General features: G+C 34.4%; 2 protein-coding genes across 4 annotated transcripts; both read right to left on the bottom strand.

Moving 5' to 3' along the window:
* Positions 1 to 801: 801 nt before the first annotated feature.
* On the bottom strand, positions 802 to 6,297 carry LOC104091313 (protein EARLY FLOWERING 3-like). 2 transcript variants are annotated; one of them, XM_009596625.4, is made up of 6 exons: positions 4,874 to 6,297; positions 3,985 to 4,029; positions 3,174 to 3,717; positions 2,924 to 3,098; positions 2,127 to 2,178; positions 802 to 2,011 (listed from the first exon to the last, which is right to left on the bottom strand). In XM_009596625.4, the coding sequence occupies exons 1-6, from the start codon at positions 5,078 to 5,080 to the stop codon at positions 1,070 to 1,072; spliced, it is 1,965 nt and encodes a 654-aa protein (XP_009594920.1). In that variant the 5' UTR covers positions 5,081 to 6,297; the 3' UTR covers positions 802 to 1,069. The 2 variants fall into 2 exon arrangements, with proteins under 2 accessions (XP_009594920.1, XP_009594922.1); XM_009596627.4 differs by lacking the exon at positions 3,985 to 4,029.
* Positions 6,298 to 12,482: 6,185 nt separating this feature from the next.
* LOC104091326 (protein neprosin-like) lies at positions 12,483 to 18,094 on the bottom strand. 2 transcript variants are annotated; one of them, XM_009596649.4, is made up of 7 exons: positions 17,928 to 18,094; positions 17,376 to 17,462; positions 16,449 to 16,697; positions 15,583 to 15,744; positions 14,924 to 14,977; positions 14,206 to 14,352; positions 12,483 to 13,075 (listed from the first exon to the last, which is right to left on the bottom strand). In XM_009596649.4, the coding sequence occupies exons 1-7, from the start codon at positions 18,024 to 18,026 to the stop codon at positions 12,692 to 12,694; spliced, it is 1,182 nt and encodes a 393-aa protein (XP_009594944.1). In that variant the 5' UTR covers positions 18,027 to 18,094; the 3' UTR covers positions 12,483 to 12,691. The 2 variants fall into 2 exon arrangements, with proteins under 2 accessions (XP_009594944.1, XP_070035932.1); XM_070179831.1 differs by lacking the exon at positions 16,449 to 16,697.
* Positions 18,095 to 20,229: the final 2,135 nt, after the last annotated feature.

Here is a 20,229-nt window from a genome sequence, read left to right as displayed (position 1 = left end):
GAATGAAAGAGAGAATCGTCTATCAATCGGTTTCATCAACAAAGGGATCTAACTTGTTTACAATGCTTTTGATTTACTAGTTACTACCATATTTTCTTGAAGACTTTCTGAGCTTAGCTTTTTCTAGTCAGCCATTGAATTCTCAAGTTTAAGCTATCATTTGAAGGTGTGTGAAATACGGAAAAGCACCATACCGAAAACATTTTTAGAATCATATTCAAAACATTTTAACCCATTCTTTTTCATAGAGCCCGTGTATTGTAAGTGATCCAAACTTGCTCGAAGCGAGCTTCCCATAGAAGCAAATAAAATTGGTGAGTTGTATGAACCAAGTTATGAGCAATATGAAGCCAAACCGGCAAGACCAAGGAACGAACGGGTGACTTGCACAAATAGGATACTTTGGTACCACTATTGATTTTTTTGACTCCGCTTAGCCCAATGGGCATAACTTCAAGTTTAACAAGTGTTGCCCCCCGCTTACCCCATGGTCAACACTATGGCCAAACCGTTGATCAAAAAATCAAGACCATCCATTTTTTAAGTCATTTGGTATAATTTTCCACGAACACGAATGTACAAGGGACAAGAGCCCCAAACATAGAATGAGTTCGCAATTACTACCACTAAAAATTGTCAGAATCACCCTTTAAAGATAGGGATGCAACAGAAAGTATTCAAAGATATGCTTCTTTACAGTTAGATGCTAAATTAATTTGTTCACATCATCCATAAAACCAATCAGTTGTAGCAACACATGCAAATGGAAAATTTAACCTCAAATACATACGAAAGAAGAGGTCTACAGCAGGTTCCAAATTTCTTTTTCATTTATCCAAACTCCGAAGTCTGAACGAAGACATCTTAAGAGAGCTCTGTCCATTTTCAAAATGAGGACCAACAACAAAATGGATTCAAGTGTACAGCATGGGAAGAAGCACTCGTTGTACACTGTATATTATCTAAAAAGTGGCTCACCGATCGAGTTATCAAAGGTACATGGTCACCCACTAGATGAGGGAAAAAGAGTCAATTCTATTCTCTGTATAGCAGATGATGGAAATCCGAGTCATTGTTGTTTTCTCTCTTCTTGAATCGACTGAAAAATCCGAGCAGCAGATTCTGTAGCAGACCTCGCATTATGAGGCACAACTTTGATGACTTTGGTAGGACTACTAGGAAAATGTTGCTGCCGCTTAAGATCAGGGTTGCTAGCTGGAGAAGTCGGGAAAAGAGGAAACACAATTCTTCCTCCCGTGGAGTTTACCACGTCTACTCTACGACTTCTTTCACTTGGACTACTTGCAGTGCTGGCCTGCAACTCAGAATCTCTAGAGAGATACAATCTCACGTCTGGCATGGTTACATTATTCTCACTGGCAACGTTACTTGAGTTCTGGTGTTGAATGTTAAAATTAGCTCTCCCTTCTGAGAACTGACCTTGAGAACTCGTTTCAGCAATCTGGTCCGGTTGATCAATAGCTGGAGACGGGATTACTGGATTCATAACTGACATGCCAAACGGAGGAAAGTAGCCATGACCAGTTGGAGGCGCGAAAGGAGCTCCCATTCTTTGATAGTATGCTGGAGCTAAAAAGTTTGGATTCGGGGGTCCACAACCTCCATATACTGGACTCGTGAATGCAGGTCCGGGGTGTGGCTTGTATACGAGTCCTTCAGAAGGAGACATCACGGGTATTAACCATTGCTGCCCTGAAGATTGATTGAAGAGCCACGGACCCATGTGAGAGTCGTGTTTTACCGGTGTTGGTGATGCGATTTCTGAAAGTGGTCTGCGGCTAGAAAGAGATGTCTCTCCTACATTTTCGGCATTGGATTCCGTCCTAGAGTTAGGCTTCTCAGAATCATTCTTCTGTTTCGAAACATTTTCAGGTGCTTTGACATTATACTCCAATGCAAGTCTTTTAGTAGACAACCTCTTTAAAGGTTTGCCTAAAGAAGAACCATCTCCGAGCATACTATTTGGCGAACTAGCTATCAGTTTCTGGACCTAATTAGTAATAAACAGAAAAACTTGAGCAAAATACTAAGTCCAAAGAAAAACAGGGAATGCAAAATCTCAAAGATGATAAATTGAAGTTATTCAGTCTCTATAGCTGCTTTACCTTGAGTAGTCGATGCAACTCGAATACTTGAACTGCAAGCACTCTCTGTTGGCTGTAACCAGGACAATAGGGACAGCATCAAGAAAACAAATAACAGATTAAAAGAGATTAGCTCTGTAACATTCATGCAGCTGAAAGTACCGATACAAAATAAAACTAATATAAGACTGATGTACAGATGAAAATCAGCTGGAAGATGAATACCACTCTAAATTATACAATGATTACTACCATTACTAAAAGAAGAATATAAATTATATCTAATTCTCCTTGGTGCTTACACAAATTGAAGGCTTCCCCAATCACATCGAATTGCAATAACCAGTGAACTCTAGATTGTTAAACTTTTTTTCTTTTTTTAAAGATTTTTAAAACTAAAAAGACAAACTCAAGCAAACGAAAAGCGGGGCTATCAATACAAAATTGTTAGGTCTAAGCGTTCAACAAAGCCTATCAGCATTAAAAAGCATGATGAAGTACACTACAGAATTTTACTGTAGAAATATTTGAGGAGAACATCCCTCTTATTTTTCCAAAAAGAAAAATACCATAAGGATACACAAAAGGGACAATTTTACTTTCACTATACAAGTCATGATCTTTGTGATACTTGAAAGTACATCATCAGCAAGTAAATGTCGGGTTCAAAACAAAGCCAACTAATAATATCCCCAAAAACCCATCTGCCAAAGAGAATGTTACGTCTCATTTTTGCACAACGTGATAAGAAAATGAAGATATCAACCTCAAGCATATGCAACAATCAATCAAAGCTTGCACCAAGAAACTGAACTTACTTGGCAATAGCTCGTCTTGCTCTCCAGAAACGCTTTTGTCCTATTATTCTAACAATATCATCGGGAGATATGTCCATTTCAGGTACATACTCCACCATAGAAGTCTCTGATAAGTCATCACTCCGGCCCATATCTCCTGTTTGTGATGATTTACATGTCTTGTCTTCCGGGGATTCTGTATCATTAATAAGGTTATTAGGATTTATACTCTTTTTTGATACAAATTCCTTCAAATGCAATGAAGAATTACCATTATCGACATCCACGGCAGATCCGGAAAAGACAGTGCAATCACCTCGAGAATCAGGTCTGAATTGTAACCGTACAATATTGGTAGTCTGTAATTCACCAAAGGTATTTGCATGATTCTTTCTCGGTTTGAAATGCAACAATTTATCAGTTTGCTTCAAAATACCTTCTGCCTTATCCAAAGATAAAGAATCTGAGGTAGATTTACGGCTTATTGCACCAGCTTTGGAGTTCTCTCCATGCTGGATTTTACCAAGCTGTCTCGTAATCAGACATGTAATTTCTTTCGATTCTTTGTTTGAGCACCCTGAAATCGCTTGATTAGAGGGAGAGAGCTTTTCCATATCAAGAATGTTATAAGATTTCACATGTCCCTGATCCACCTTGATACCAAACGTGGGAATTCTAAAATCATTCTTTTCTGTTTGCTTTCTAGACTTAACTTTCTGCAACGGGGTATTTGAATCACAACTGCTGCCATGTGGCTTCTCAACTGGATCAGGAAGCTGTCTCGAGAAAAATACACCTCTTTCATGATCATTCCCCTACACAATTTAGTTGCTGAACTCAGATATAACAAATTCAAACAACCACAAACTTACTATCCATGCACTAAAAATAGAAATAACAGCTCAGTCAGGAAAGATAAAGTTTGACATCAAGAAACCCTCTAAACCAGCAACTAGGGAGTACCACCTCACAACTTAAGTACACAGTTACCTTAACTGTAACTATGACCACAAGGAGAAAAATGGAAGAATGGAAACGACATATTTTACGTGGAAGAAGGGATCAAACTTGCATAAAGAGACCTTTAAGAAAATGGAATCGCATCGACAGAGTTGAATAGCATCCTCCTGGAGCATTAAAGTGAAACATTTGGGAATTAGTTGTAGTTATTGGTACTTGATACTTGGTAAAGAGGAAAAATTCCAATGTAAGCCTTACTCGAACTGAACACCCCCCCCCCCCCCTTTTTCTGTAAAAAGAAAAAAACAGACACACAAGAACAAAAAGTGCAGATAACATAGACAAGCAGCAATGCCATGATACCAAATCATAAAGTGATGACAGTTGATTCATTTTTCATCGTCAAGCAATGCACCGGAATTCAAGCTCAATGCAAAAATATTTATACTACCATTTATCTTAACAAGAAGAACAACCTATTATCTTTTTTCTTTCTTTTGTTTTTGGTTTTTTTAAGGGGAGCCTCGGCGTAACAATAAAAGTTGTATCTATGTTACCGCTAGGTCACATGTTCAAGCCGTGGTAAACAGCCTCTTGCATAAATACAAGGTAAGGCTGCGTACATAAGACTCAATGTGATCCGGTCCTTTCCAAACCCCACGATATTGGGAGCTTAGTGCATCAGGTTGTCCCCCCCTCTTTTTTTCTCCTTTCCTTTTTTTTGGGTTTGCTTTTGGGGTTTGGGGGGGGGGGGGGGTTTACTCAACAACAAAAGCTACTTCTCAGTAGAGGTGGAATCAAAATTTAAAGACAAATGGTGCACCTCTTAACATATATAAATATTTTTAAATTGGATTTTATATATACACATGTAGAGTCTCCCGTTGTTTGTATGTTGGATCTGCTTCTGCTTACCATAACAATGTAAATTCAAGCAGAATGTTCTGACCTAAAACCACTGACAAAGTTTAGAATATAGAAATAAAAAACAGCTATGTGAACTTGGTTTACCTGACTTGAGTAAGGAGGTACAGTGTTAGTATTATTGTTAAGAGGCAAATCACCAGGGTTGAATCTTTGAGAAGGAATACTAAGCTGTTCATAAAGAGCCATCTTGTTCCTTGGAGGTGCTCTTGGACCTCCTTTTTCTGTATCATTCACATGAAGCCTTGGAAACATTGGCCCCATTACTCTCTCTTCACTTTTCCCTCTCTTCATCCTCTTCCACCTCACCACTCCAATTCTAGTACTTCTTTTTTATGACCGAGAACTCCGTCTAGGGCCAACCGCAGCCCTCGAAACTCTTGAGTGATGGACCCGCCCCTCTACCTTTCTCCACTTACACTTCTTCTGGTCGAAACTCCGGATAATGGGTCCGACCGTCCTCCTCCGCTTACTCCCCTTGTAGTCTTGTAAGAGATACAACAAAGTACTGTATTTTTTATTTTTTTTATTTTTACGAGGGAGGTGTCCGGGCCAGCTTGTACGCAACTCGATTATTACACTAAATATCTACTACCTCCCATCAGTACAAATGCAACAAAGCACTATTTGTTTTATGATGGTGTTGTCCAAGCCAACTTGCTTGCACCTCGACTATTTGCTATTTCTCACTAGCACAATACAACAACGTACTATTTCCTTTTTATGACCATGGTTTACACGACAACTTGCTTGCACTTGACTATTGCACCGGATACTTGCTACTACTCACCGGCACAAATACAACAAAGTACTATTTCCTTTCTATGACGATGGTTTTTGTGACAGCTTGCTCGCAGCTCGACTATTCCACCGGGTTCGTGCTAACTCTCGCCCGCACAATACAACAAAGTAGTATTTAATATTGACTAATTCAAGAATCCTCCAAGAGCTGCCATCAACTATTCAGATGATTTTATCTCGTAACCCCATAAACCAAAATCAATCCATGTCCTCAAATGAGTAGAAAATTCAAATTTCACTAGCACTAACACTAGAAACTGAAAAAGTCTATTCTGTTATACCTGCTCGAAACTAATCTGACCCACTTGAGAAAACACTGAAATCCATATATCCAGAAATAAAAAAGCCTAGTTCTTTTACCTCAAATCAAGCACTTTTAGAAGTACCCAGAAGCAAAAAGACATGAACTTTGCTTTGAACAAGAAGAAACCCCCTTCAGTACTTGTCCATCATAGTACAATGATGAACAGAAGGCTAAAATGTTGGGAACAACAAAGAAGGAAAAAAAGAGTTAATTAAAGTGAAAAAACAAGAAGTGATTCTTAAAATAGGAAAAGGGAGATTCTTGAAGGAAAAAATCCAAGCCAAAAAAGTTCGGCCATGGACCCAATTTTTGGCAGAATATAGAGATAGTTTATGGGAGTACAAAAATTATTGGGACTGTGATTGAGATTTCTTTCAATTTTTTATGTCAGATTGGCAACTTGGTCATTATAATAATTAAGTGTATGCCTCTTTTAATATACAAGTAATTTTTGATTGGTAGACAATAAGACAAAGAATGATTCATCGGAGAGACGGTGGCCTACATTTTTTATCATTGGATAATATGTACTACAAAGGTCTAATTGCATAGCAACAAGTATAGTCAAAATTGTTACAATTGTCATGAAAATAATTATATCGTGGATGTTCATTTATTACTCCGTTATTTATTTAGTACTCTGTTAAATTTTATCTATAAACAGCTGATGCAGGCAGGTTACAAGCAGCTCAATGAAATGATTTGCAGCAACTTCTTATTAAACAGACAGGTTGCAAGCAGCTCATGCAGACAGCTTACAAGCAGCTAAAGAAAATCCTTGCAGCTGCTTCCTGAAAAGCCTCGCAGCTGCTTCCTTTCTTCTATAAATAAAGGAGTTTTCAATTCGTTATGTACATGAATTTGAAGTTGAATAATATATCAGTTTCTCTCTATACTTGTCTTCAGTTTATCTACTTTATAGTATTTATTTTATAACACGTTATCAGCACGGGACTCTGCCATCTCGAGAAAATACTTTGAAAGTATCAGAGGTACGGACTTTCTTTTTCTAAATAATGTCAAATCTTTCTAAACTTGAGTTTGTAGCCCTGGATATATCGGGCAAAAGTTACATGTCTTGGGTGCTTGATGCCGAAATTCATCTTGATGCGATGGGTCTGGCAGACACCATCAAAGATAAAAATCAGGCATCAAACCAAGACCGTGCCAAAGCAATGATATTCCTACGCCATCACCTTGATGAGGGCCTGAAAATGGAATATCTTACTGTTAAAGATCCAGTCATACTGTGAAATAATTTGAAAGATAGATATGACCACCTGAAGATGGTCGTTCTTCCACATGCACGTTATGATTGGACTCATCTAAGGCTACAAGATTTTAAATCTATCAGTGAGTATAATTCTGCTATGTTCAGAATTATTTCCAAATTGAAACTATGTGGTGATAATATTACTGATCATGATATGTTGGAGAAAACTTTCACCACTTTTCATGCCTCGAATATGCTCCTGCAGCAGCAATATCTAGAGATGGGATTTAAAAAGTATTCTGAACTTATCTCACATCTTCTTGTAGCCGAGCAACATAATGGGCTATTAATGAAAAATCATGAAAGCCGACCTATTGGTTCTTGTCCATTCCCTGAAGTGAATGAGACGAACTTCCACCAAGCTAAGTGTGGAAGAGGACGTGGCCTCAGTCGTGGTCATGGCCGTGGTCGGGGAGGAAACTCTAATCGTGGTAATAACAATGCACCAAAGAACCCTCCTCACCACCAATAGTAGAAAAGGAAGGAACAAAAGCATGAAGCGATACAAGAAGCAAAGCCAGAAAATGCTGGTTGAGCTGTATCAAGCCTCCCTGAAGAAGACAGAGAAAAATACTGAAGCAAATTTTATTTCTGAAGATAATTTAGACTTCATGCATTTGGATGTAGCTGATTATTTTGCACTCCCAGAAGGAAAAACAAGTCATGTGATCGGTAGTGAATCTGTAGAAATGTAAATATTTTAATTTTTTATGTTTGTAGTAGATAGTATGGTTATGTAATTGTTGTACATAAATAAAAGTTATGCTTAGATAATAATGTTTACTATCATATTTATTTTGTTTATGTCATTTTGAAGAATATGGATAATCCTCAAATTATGTTTGGATCAAAGATCAATCATGAAGATATTTGTGTAATTGATAGTGGAACAACTCATGCCATATTCAAAGATCAGAAATACTTTTCTTATTTGCATAAGGAAAAAGCAAATGTTTCTACAATTTCTGGTAATATAAGTTTGATTGAAGGCTTTAGAAGAGCTATTGTATTTCTGTCTAAGGGAACAAAACTTATTATAGACAATGCATTATTCTCCTCCAAGTCCCGAAGAAACTTGTTGAGTTTTATAGATATCCGCCGAAATGGGTATCATGTTGAGACAATAGATGAAATGAACGTGGAATATCTTTGTATTACAAAGAATATTTCTGGCCAGAAATGCATTGTAGAAAAGTTACCAACTTTATCTTCTGGCTTATACTATTCAAAGATTAGTACAGTTGAAGCACACTCTATCGTAAACCAGAAGTTTACTGATTCAAATACTTTTGTGCTTTAGCATGGCCGTTTGGGTCATCCTGGATCAATAATGATGAGACGAATTACTGAAAATTCGAGTGGGCATCCATTAAAGAACCTGAAGATTCTTACAAATGATGAATTTTCTTGTGATGCTTGTTATCAAAGCAAAATGATCACTAGACCATCACCAATGAAGGTTGGCATTGAGTCCCCTACCTTTTTAGAACGTATACATGGGGATATATGTGGACCTATTCACCTACCAAGTGGGCTGTTTAGATATTTTATGGTCCTAATAGATGCATCTTCAAGATGGTCTCATGTTTGCCTACTATCATCTCGCAACCTGGCGTTTGCAAAGTTATTAGCCCAAATAATTCGATTAAGGGCACAATTCTCAGATTATCCTATAAAGGCTATTCGCCTTGATAATGCTGTAGAATTCTCATCTCAAGCTTTTGATAATTACTGTCTATCAGTTGGAATAAAAGTTGAACATCCTGTAGCTTATGTTCATACTCAAAATGGCCTTGTAGAGTCATTTATTAAACAACTACAATTGATAGCAAGACCACTACTTATGAAAATAAAATTATCCACTACTGTTTGGGGGCATGCTATCTTGCACGCAACATCACTTATCCGTCCCAGACCAACATATTATAATAAATATTCTCCGTCACAATTAGTTTTTGGTCATGAACCAAATATTGCCTATCTACGAATTTTTGGATGTGTTGTATATGTGCCAGTAGCACTACCACATCGCAGTAAGATGAGCCCCCAAAGAAGGTTAGGAATATATATTGGGTTTGAATCATCCTCTATTAGTCGCTATCTTGAACCATTGATAGGAGATTTATTTACTGCTCGATTTGCAGATTGTCGATTTGATGAAACAAATTTCCCACAATTAGGGGGAGAGAAAAGGAAATCAAAAGAGAAATTGTGTGGAAAGTTTCATCATTATCTCACTTTGATCCACGTACCCCTATATGTAATCAGGAGGTCCAGAAGATCATCCATTTACAGAATATAGCAAATCAAATGCCAGATGCATTTACTGATTTGAAAAAGATAACTAAGTCACATATCCCTGCAGAGAATGTGCCTATCCGAATTGATGTCCCAGCAGGACTATCTACTAGCATGAGAGCTAGTGAACCTAAAGCACGCCTGAAGCGTGGTAGGCCTATAGGTTCTAAGGATCGAAATCCTAGAAAAAGAAAATCGACAAATGATCAAAATGATATTATGAAGGGATCTCCTGAAGAGACCCAAGATCTTATTAGTTATGAGATTCCTGAAGAAATCAATAAACCCGAGACTCAAGTGAGTGAGGAACTTTTAATAAGTTCTACTGGTGATGGGATTAATTTAAATCGATCTGAAATAGTGGTGGATAATATTTTTGCATATAATATTGCACTTAACATTATGCAAGATAGTGAGGATTTTGAACCCCGATTTGTCGAACAATGTCAACAAAGATATGATTGGCCAAAATGGCAAGGGGCAATTCAATCAGAATTGATCGCACTTGCTAAAAGAGATGTCTTTGGACCAGTAGTCCAAACACCTACTGGTATAAAATCAGTTGGTCATAAATGGTTTTTTGTGCGAAAAAGGAATGACCAAAATTAAGTTGAAAGATACAAGGCTCGCCTTGTCGCACAAGGATTCTCACAACGACCTGGAGTCGATTATGAAGAAACATATTTACCAGTTATGGATGTCATAACATTTCGATATCTCATCAGTTTAGCCTTACGTAAAAGACTTGAAATACATATGATGGATGTGGTTACAGCTTATCTGTACGGGTCACTTGATAATGAGATTTACATGAAAATTCCTGAAGGATATAAAATGCCTGAAGCATATTCGAAATCTCGGGAAATGTGTTCAATCAGATTACAAAGATCTTTGTACGGTTTAAAGCAATCTGGGCGCATGTGGTATAATCGCCTTAGTGAATATTTACTGAAAGAGGGTTACATAAATGATGTTATTTGTCCATATATTTTTATAAAGAAAATGACATCAGAATTTGTTATACTTGCTATTTATGTTGATGACATAAATCTTGTTGGAACTTCAGAAGAGCTTCAAAAGGCAATTGAATATCTTAAGAAAGAATTTGAGATGAAAGATCTTGGAAAAACAAAACTTTGTCTTGGATTGCAAATTGAACATTTAGCAAACGGGATCTTTATGCATCAATCTGCCTATACAGAAAGGGTCTTAAAACGCTTTTACATGGACAAAGCGCACCCATTGAGTACACCAATGGTTGTTCGATCACTTGAAGTGAATAAGGACCCGTTCCGACCTCCAGAAGAGGATGAGGAACTCCTTGGTCCTGAAACACCCTATCTCAGTGCAATTGGTGCACTTATGTATCTTGTTAATGCTACAAGGCCTGACATAGCATTTTCTGTTAATTTACTAGCAAGATATAGTTCTTCTCCTACTCGGAGACATTGGAATGGGATTAAGCATATTTTGCGATATTTAAAGGGAACTCTTGATATGGGTTTATTTTATGCTAACAAATGTAGTGCAGATCTTGTTGGTTATGCAGATGCAGGTTATTTATCTGATCCCCATAAAGCTCGATCTCAAACCGGGTACGTGTTTACATGTGGAGGTACTGTCATATCATGACGCTCCATAAAGCAGTCAATTATTGCTACTTCTTCAAATCATACTGAGATAATAGCTATTCATGAAGCAAGTAGGGAATGCGTATGGTTGAGATCAATGATTCATTTTATTCAAGAAAAATGTGGTTTGGAGTGTGATAAAAGATCCACAATTTTATACGAAGATAATGCTGCATGCATAGCCCAATTGAAGGGAGGATTTATAAAAGGAGATAGAACGAAGCACATTTCACCAAAATTATTCTACACACACGATCTTCAGAAAAATGGTGACATTGATGTGCAGCAAATCCGTTCAAGTGACAATCCGGCAGATTTATTCACTAAATCTTTGCCAACTTTAACTTTGAGAAGATGGTATACAAGATTGGAATGCGGAGACTCAAATATTTGAAATAAGGTTTTCATCAGGGGGAGTAAAATACGCGATGTACTCTTTTTTTTCCTTACTAAGGTTTTTTCCCACAGGGTTTTCCTTATAAGGTTTTTAATGAGGCATCTAAAAATGCGTATTACTAAATATGTGTACTCTTTTTCCTTCACTAGGATTTTTCCCACTGAATATTTTCTAGTAAGGTTTTAACGAGGCACAATACCTTTTAATGAATATCCAAGGGGGAGTGTTATGAAAATAATTATATTATAGATGTTCATTTATTACTCCGCTATAGATAATTTTCCTGAAGAAGATTATCCATTTAGTACTTTGTTGAAGTTTATCTACAAGCAGCTGATGCAGGCAGGTTTCAAGCAGCTCAATGAAATGATTTGCAGCAGCTTCTTATTAAGCAGGCAGGTTGCAAGCAGCTTATGCAGACAGCTTACAAGCAACTAAAGAAAAGCCTTGCAGCTGCTTCCTTTCTTCTATAAATAGAGGAGTTTTCAATTCATTATGTACATGAATTTGAAGTTGAATAATATATCAGTTTCTCTCTACACTTATCTTCAGTTTATCTACTTTATAGTATTTATTTTATAACAACAATTGATTTATCCTCCACCGTTACTTTTATATTCTAGTTTATCATGTTGATTTGGTAGTGAAATTTTAAATACATTTGCTTTTGGAAAACAAGTGAGCCTTGACGTAACTGGTAAAGTTGATGTCATGTGACTAGGAGGTCACGAGTTCAAGCTGTGAAAATAGTCTCTTGCAGAATTGCAGGGTAAGACTGCATACAATATACTCTTGTGGTCCGGTCCTTCCCTGCACCTTGCACATAGCGAGAGCTTAGTGCACCGGGCTGTAGCGCAAAAGATAAAATAATTTTAGTTAATAATAAGGAAGGGCAAGATGAGGAAAAAATTAGGTAACGACACGACCACATCAAATTGATCGTTACATAAAGTGGCACTCTTCGTCTTTACATAACGACAAATCTAACGATGTGATATAATAAATTAAGTAATGATCAAAATAAGTATTGTATTTAAAGCAACAATACAATACTATACAATACAATAGATAACAATCATCCAAACAAGCTGTTAAAGCGAATTCAAGATTGATAATAAACTCAACAAAATTCAAAATTAGTAACAATTCATACAACCGACCTCGACTTGTTTGGAACTGAAGCTAGCGTAACAATGTGCTTTTAAGGGCATATTGGATTCCTTCCCGGTCCTCCAAAGTGAAATTCAGGTTCTTCAACATAATCACCCATATACTGAGTACGATAACAATCATATTCCTCAGAATAAGCATCAACATATTCTGGAAATCTCAACTCCATTGAATTTTGAAGAACTCTCATTCTTTTCATAAAACCTGTATTTGCATATATGAAAACAGGAAAAGCTCCACTTCCCATTTGTGTTTTTGTATGTGGATGTGTCCCTACTTTGCTGCTATAAACTTCACCACCCCATTGAACTGTTTCTGCATGGTATTTTAGCCCACCTTCAAATATCTCTGATGGCCAATATCCTATGTTTATTGTTTCTCCATATTGTAGCCACCAGTTGCTTGTATTTAAATCCTAATTAGGTGAAAAATAAGGAGAAATTATAAGATAAAAGAAAAAAAGAGACAGTCATTGTCAAATGTGAGCAAGTTATCTTTATTCGAAAAGGAAGGCACGTAAATTGAATTAATAATATTTTTTTTCTGACATGAATTTGGATATGCATGCCGACGAGAAATAATACAAGAATGATTTAAAGAATTTAATGATGTATATTTATAGTGTTAATAATTTTTATGTTGTTAGGGAAATTTTACTAGATATAATTTGAAAATTGTTGTTCTATTTTTTTAGTAATTAACTTATCAGATTTGCTATGAAAAGTTACTTGTAGGTCAACAAAACCTAGATGTAATAAAAAAGTAAGTTATGTGTAAATATCATTTTTATACTATCGAGTTAAGTTAACCTATAAATTGTAATCAACTTTTCATTGCAAACTTTATATGATAGCCTGCTATGCCCAATTAAATTACGGTGATAGTATAAAATTATTACATTATCAATATATATATAACTTAAATTCATAATATAATGTGTGTCGACGTGTATTTGCAAAAGCATCCGAGAAACTTGACAAAAATAAGACTCATGTTTGTGTGGCAAATGCAAGCAAACCATTCTTATTTGAAAAAGAAAAATAATAATAGAATGTAAATGTCTAATATCAAAGATGTTTATATTTCGAGATGTTGTCGTATAAATCGTAGTACGATATATATATATATATATATATATATATATATATATATATATATATGATCTCTTCATTCTTAATCAAAGACTTCAGATTTGAATATAGGAAATTAAAAAAATAGAGTGTTTTCTTCTATAATGAAGCGTATACGACGCACAGTGGCGGACGCACGTGGTGGCAAGCGGGTTCAATTGAACCCGCTTCATCAAAAAATAATATTGTGTATATATATAAATTAGGATTAAAGTTGTGTAAATTTTGTATAAATATTTTATTTGAATCCACTTGACAACTACTATTTTACGACTAAAGTTATGTACTTCTAAAATTAAACTCGCTTGCACAAAATCCTGGGTCCGCCACTAACGACGCAGATCCGAATTAGTTTGGACCCAATATGAATATGGAACCGAATGGAAAACCAAAAAATATATATGATGTTACTAACCTTGTAAATGTAAACAGTAATTGAATAAGGGAGGCCATTTTGGGTTGAGATTGGGTATATAGCTGCACCAAGTGCTATCTCATGACTTGTTTGTACAAAACCAGGGCATGTCAGGTCAAAGCAACCTGTTTCTTTTGAGCCATCAGTCTATCATTTGAACATCCAAACACACAGTAAGTTCACACAGAAAAAATTATCATAAATTACATTAATTTAACATGGTTATTAATTGAGTTTAAGTTATATATATTATCAATATAAATAATTTTTACACTATTAGGTTACCAAGGCTTTTTACAAGTAAGCCTCTTTAAAATATGGGGTATGTAATCTAGAAAATAAAATAAATGTTCGTTGTCAAAGATAAGGATGATCTTTGATAGTGTAAAGATTATTTACACTGATAATGTATATTCCTAAACTCATAACTTAGATCCTATACTTAATCCGTTTAACGGTTTAAGTTATATGTATTAATGGTGTAAAAGACTATATACAATCAAGTCACTCAAAAACCAGTTACAAGTAATTCTTTATGATTATATTGTTTGGTAACCTTTAAAAAGTGATACTATTTCTTTGTAATAATGCTGTTAAAGTATAATGGAGTAATTGTCAAAATAATTAATATTAGGTTGAACTTAGGAATTTTCATAAGTAGAAAACGAGATAATTTAAACAAAATGACTAAGAAATGAAGATATCTAAATATACTTACAGTCCAATAAGTGAAAAATCTCGTTTGCCTATCGCCATAAACCCTTGGATTAACCTAAAATGTTGAAATTAATCAACCATTTAGTAAATGCTACAAATTATTAATAACACGCAAGTTTAATTCTATGAAACTACACTGACAGTTTAAAGAATTTTTACAATGGCAATGTATATAACTAGAGCACAACACCAGAAACTTTGTTGTGCGGACTCTTAAAAAATATTGCCACACCCGTGTCGAATCCGCCAAAATACATTATTTTTGGAGGATCCGATGATATTTTTGGAGAGTCTTAATTAGTAACATAAACTAGAAGTATGAACAATATTAGCTAAAAGCTATGTTGCGTGGACTCTCTAATAATGTTGTCGTATCCGTGTAGAATCCGCCAAAATGTACTATTATGGAGGATTCAACGTGCTTCCGGTGATATTTTTGGAGAGTCTTAGCAACATAAACTAGAAGTATGAATAATACTAGAAGTTATGTTGCGCGGACTCTCCAAAAAATGCTATCACACCCTTATCGAATCCGTCAAAATACACTACTTTTTTAAAGATTCTAATACGTATCTGGCGATATCTTTGAAAAATCCGAGCAACGTACTATGGGATATATTTAAAGAAAAAAGATAAGGTAAGAGAAACTATTATACTAACTGCCCATCCAGATTCAATGTCTTGATAGTCATAGTAAGCTCCACTGATAAGTGCAACTCGAGAAGTGCTATACTCATCATCTGCTTCCACATGAGGATTCCACGTTACCATGTCTGTTTTTGCTCCTAAATATCTATATCCTTCTGTATGCAGTATAGCCAACTACATATTCATGTCAACAAAACCAAAAAGAAATAAAAATATTAGGTTTAGAAAGGAAGGAAGAATTTCTCTACAATATTTATATTACATAATCAAATCACTTATAATGTAGGGAAAATATTTAAATTTACTCTTTTTCTATACTAAATATATATCTCAATGGCGTACCCTTAATTTGTCGTACTTTGGTGTTAAACATAAATAATATTTTTAAATAACAGACATTCATATAATCCATTACATAAAATGTACGACATAACACTTTCGAAAAAACATATATTTAAATTTTTAATATTTAGTGTTCATACCGTTATCGTTAGTAAAATATTGCCCTTGACAATTTAATAGAGTTGTAACTTGAATTGAGTGGATTTCGTGTATCGATCAAAATATTTGAAAAGGCCCTATTTATCCTTTACTTTTGACTATGGTTTAGAACTATCTATTCTCAGTTATACTTCAGATTTGAACTCATTTAACGTCAAGGTTTGCTAACGACAATGATATGAGGGTCCAAAATATAATGATGGATAAAATTAAATATAACTTTCGTATAGTAGAGGGTCATTGTTTTTTACCCCTTTTCTAAAATGTACTCTCATTACTAGTAAATATATATATGATAAGCATAATTAGTAACCCAATAAAAATAGTAACTAACCCGTCATCATATATTAAACTACATTGATAGAAAAATTACTCACTGAGTGATTCATCTGTGAAAGGTAGATATCCTTTTTGCTCCTCAATCCATTATCTCTATGAAAGAAGCTAGGCTTCTTCAATTGATCCTTCTTCTTCTTCTGTGTTCTTCGAATGGGAATTGTCCCTTTTGGACAATTTCCATCTTTTTGCCAGATTTGTGTCGTGACAAACTTGTAGGATTCTTGGTCTGTTTTTGTATTTTTTGGTGTGAGAAAATTCTCCATCACTGGTTTATCACTTGGTGTCATCTGATCAGTGAAGCAAAATGGTTTTAATCTGCAGCTTTGCTTTATGAATGAAATATATGTATCTTTTTTTTTTCCTATAATTAAATGATATAACTTATATCCCCATTTAATCTTATATAAAGTTGTTTGATTCGGCACGGATTTAAGAAAAGATAAATTTTAGATTTGTGGTCTTAAACATATTGTTGAATTAGCGATTGATGCTTGCATCAAGGTAGGTTGCCTACATCACACTCCTTGGAGTGTGGCGGCCCTTCCTCGGATCCTGCCTGAACGCGGGATGCTTTGTGCACGGGGCTGAGCTTTTTTTTTTTTGTGGTCTTGGACATGCCATGTATATTTATATAGCCATAAAATCATGTCACTAAGGATAAAACGAGAAATTTAAATTAGATTTTTTCCAAATATAGAATGTATCATTCTTTTTTGGAGCAAATATAATAAAATAGTATCATATAAAATGTAACGCGTAGAGTATATACGTGAAGTATAACATGGTGTAGTAGATAGATAATTAATCTTCCCTGTTTTTCAGGTTACTACCTCTTCATTTTATGGATGATTACTTAAGTTATCGTTATTTCAGCGACATGATAGTATAAAAATTCTTTTACACTTTAATATTTATAATTGTATTAATAAACTCTTCCTGTAATTGTTAATGTCAGTTGAACAGACCTGGATTTTGTGGTTCTTCAAAGCAGGATGAGACAAAGCTGGCTGCTTGAAAATGTCAATGCAGTCAATGACATCTCCATCTTCACTCTAACAAAAAATCAAAAGAATTTAAAAAAAAAAAAAACATCAAGTAACAACTCAATGTATAGAAAAACTATTATATTCGATATATAAGAAAATATAGTTGTGTAGAAAAAATGGTCTGGTGATAACTGATATAAGTATTAGAGAAAGGGAAAAATTTATAATGCCACTATCTACTAATAATACTTGATACTACCTTGGTGAAAGGGAAAAGGAAATGGCACTAGTAGACTATATGTTGCTACGACTTTTTAAAAATATTGTCGAGTGCGTGTCAGATTCATCAAAAACAACTTATTTTTTAAAGATATGAGACATATGCAATATTTTTTGAAAAGTCTGAACAATGTATATAGAGGAATATCCATTCTTCCTTCTTTTGGTATCAACGAAAGTAGGTTTCAGAAGAAACTGGGAAATGTTTTTTAAAAATTATATATATAATGTACATAAAAATATTACCCATACCTGAATGCTTTTAACTGCAAAAACATTTCCTTCCCTGCCAAATAATGCAAGATTTATTTCCAGTAACAATATGGCTATCAATTTGAATGCCATTATCATTTTAGAAAGCAAACTAAAAATCCAATCAATCTGTTGAATAATTATTCTTCATTTTCTGGTGGGGTGAATAATTGTAATGATTATGTTATATGAAGAATAGCAGGTTTAAACTAATCTCTATATAGATTTGCATGACTTACCTACCAGTCTAATTTCTAACACCATTTACAATGCATTTTGTTATATCTTCTTTCTATTTTCATTTGATTACTTGTTTCTGCAGTCTTGCATTATCAGTCCAATAAATAAGTATGTATTCATGGTTAAGTTGCTTGAAACTTTGTTCAGTATATATTTCATGAGTTTGAGTTATATGCACTGTTAGTATAAATAATTTTGGACATTAACAAGTCATGCTAACGTTATTACATATAAGCTTCCATGAGACTTGTAATCTTGAAAATAAGATACGTCAAAGGTAAAACTGATTTAATAGTGTAAAATAATTTCTTACAATGACACTATATATAATTTAAATTTATAATTTATACTGTCAACCTTTTTGTGTAATAGCAGTTTCATGTCGGAGACAGGGGTAGTCGTTACATCATTCGTGTAGGTCGCTACTTATGCGGCAAGATATTTCGCTACCCCTCCCAATTTTTTTGGGTCAAGGCTTCTTCTTTATATGCATAAGTAGTCATTTTCTTTGGACATTAACATCAATCTTTTCATCAAATTTGGATACTAAAAAGCATAAAAAGATTAAAAGAATCCGCAAAGTAGATAAACAACCATTCAATAATTCATTAGTTGAGAATTTGAGATTGAGATGTCAATCGATTTTTATTTCGATTTTGACCATTCAATATTCATAGTCGTCCGACTTATTCTGATTTACACGAATAAACCTAATTATAGGATATAAAGAGCTCTCTATCGAGAAGTCAGTCATTTGTCCAATAGAGAAAGGTAGAATAGTGCAAATTCATACTTTATTCATTTTACTTACTTTGAAGGTCGTTAGAATTCAATTTTGTATATACTTAACATGTGATTAGTTGGGAAATCTTTCATATACAAAATATAAATGGTATATATTGTATATATTTTGTATATAAGTTATATATAAATTTTAGTATTTTTGACCAGATTCTATACAAAATATTTGTATACAAGTTGTATATAAATTATAACTTTTGGTCAGATTCTGTATAATAAAAAATTATATTCAAGTTATATATAAAGTGTAGCTTTGACCGAATTTGTGTATATTTTATTTTAAAAAAACTTTTGTTACTTTAAGTAAATAGAAAAATCTAGCTAAAATCAGGTAAACAAGTTTAAAATTTCATATATAAACGAAATTTTAAGAAAGTAAGGCCTATATGAAAGATTTGTAGTTTATACCTGAGAAAAACTATTTTTTGTTTCGAACATATATATTTGAGATATTAGTAGTTAAAACTTTAGATATACATATTTATTAAACGTATATGTCGAAAATTTGTTGCACAAGCAATAGCTAAAGTTCAAGCAAAACTTCGGATGCATATTTTTATAACTTCGTTTCCGAAGTGGCTAAACTTACCAAAATTTATAATCTTCGATTATAGGGTGAAATTCAAAAATAGCCAGATTTATAAGTGATAATTAAAAAATAGTCACAGTTTCAAAAGTAGTCGAAATTTAGCCACTTTTTATGTAAAGATAAATCTGAACGAGAACACTGTTCAAAATCCGGAAAATATTCCAGTATAATATACTGGAATTCAAAATTTTTACATGTGAACTTCTAGTTCCACTATATTATGTTGGAACTCCAGTATATTATGATGGAGTTCCAGTATAAATATGTTGGAACTCCATCATAATATACTGGAGTTCCAGCATAATATATCGGTCCACCATAATATGATGGAAGTTCATACACAAATGCTCCAATATCCAGTATACTATGCTGGAACTTTCCGTGTGCTCGAGTTCCAGCATAATATGCTGAAAGTTCATACATAGGTGCACCAATCTACAGTATATTATGCTAGAACTTTTCGTGTTGCAGCAAAATAGTGGCTATTTTTCAATGACTTTACAAACGGTGATTATTTTTTAATTACCAGTCCGAAAACTGGCTAGCCCGTGCTATTTTTACTCGATTATGTCTTAAATGGGTCCCAAACATGTAGAAATGACATCATATGTGATGACCCAAAATGTCATCTTTAAATTTAATAAGTAATTCTGTGTTCTAAAACCTCGAAAA

This window comes from Nicotiana tomentosiformis, chromosome 1, assembly GCF_000390325.3.
Source record: "Nicotiana tomentosiformis chromosome 1, ASM39032v3, whole genome shotgun sequence".
Taxonomy (NCBI): domain Eukaryota; kingdom Viridiplantae; phylum Streptophyta; class Magnoliopsida; order Solanales; family Solanaceae; genus Nicotiana; species Nicotiana tomentosiformis.
This window is presented reverse-complemented; position numbering and strand designations above follow the sequence as displayed.

Excerpts from the sequence above, each read along its gene's own strand:
- LOC104091313 (XM_009596625.4), bottom strand. The coding sequence starts at position 5,080 with ATGAAGAGAGGGAAAAGTGAAGAGAGAGTAATGGGGCCAATGTTTCCA. Across the intron at positions 3,718-3,984 it reads GCGATTCCATTTTCTTAAAG|GGGAATGATCATGAAAGAGG; the intron begins GTCTCTTTATGC and ends TAAATTGTGTAG. Across the intron at positions 3,099-3,173 it reads TGCCGTGGATGTCGATAATG|AATCCCCGGAAGACAAGACA; the intron begins GTAATTCTTCAT and ends TTAATGATACAG.
- LOC104091326 (XM_009596649.4), bottom strand. The coding sequence starts at position 18,026 with ATGATAATGGCATTCAAATTGATAGCCATATTGTTACTGGAAATAAAT. Across the intron at positions 17,463-17,927 it reads TTGCAGTTAAAAGCATTCAG|AGTGAAGATGGAGATGTCAT; the intron begins GTATGGGTAATA and ends ATTTTTTGTTAG. Across the intron at positions 15,745-16,448 it reads TTTCACAGATGAATCACTCA|TTGGCTATACTGCATACAGA; the intron begins GTGAGTAATTTT and ends ATGAATATGTAG.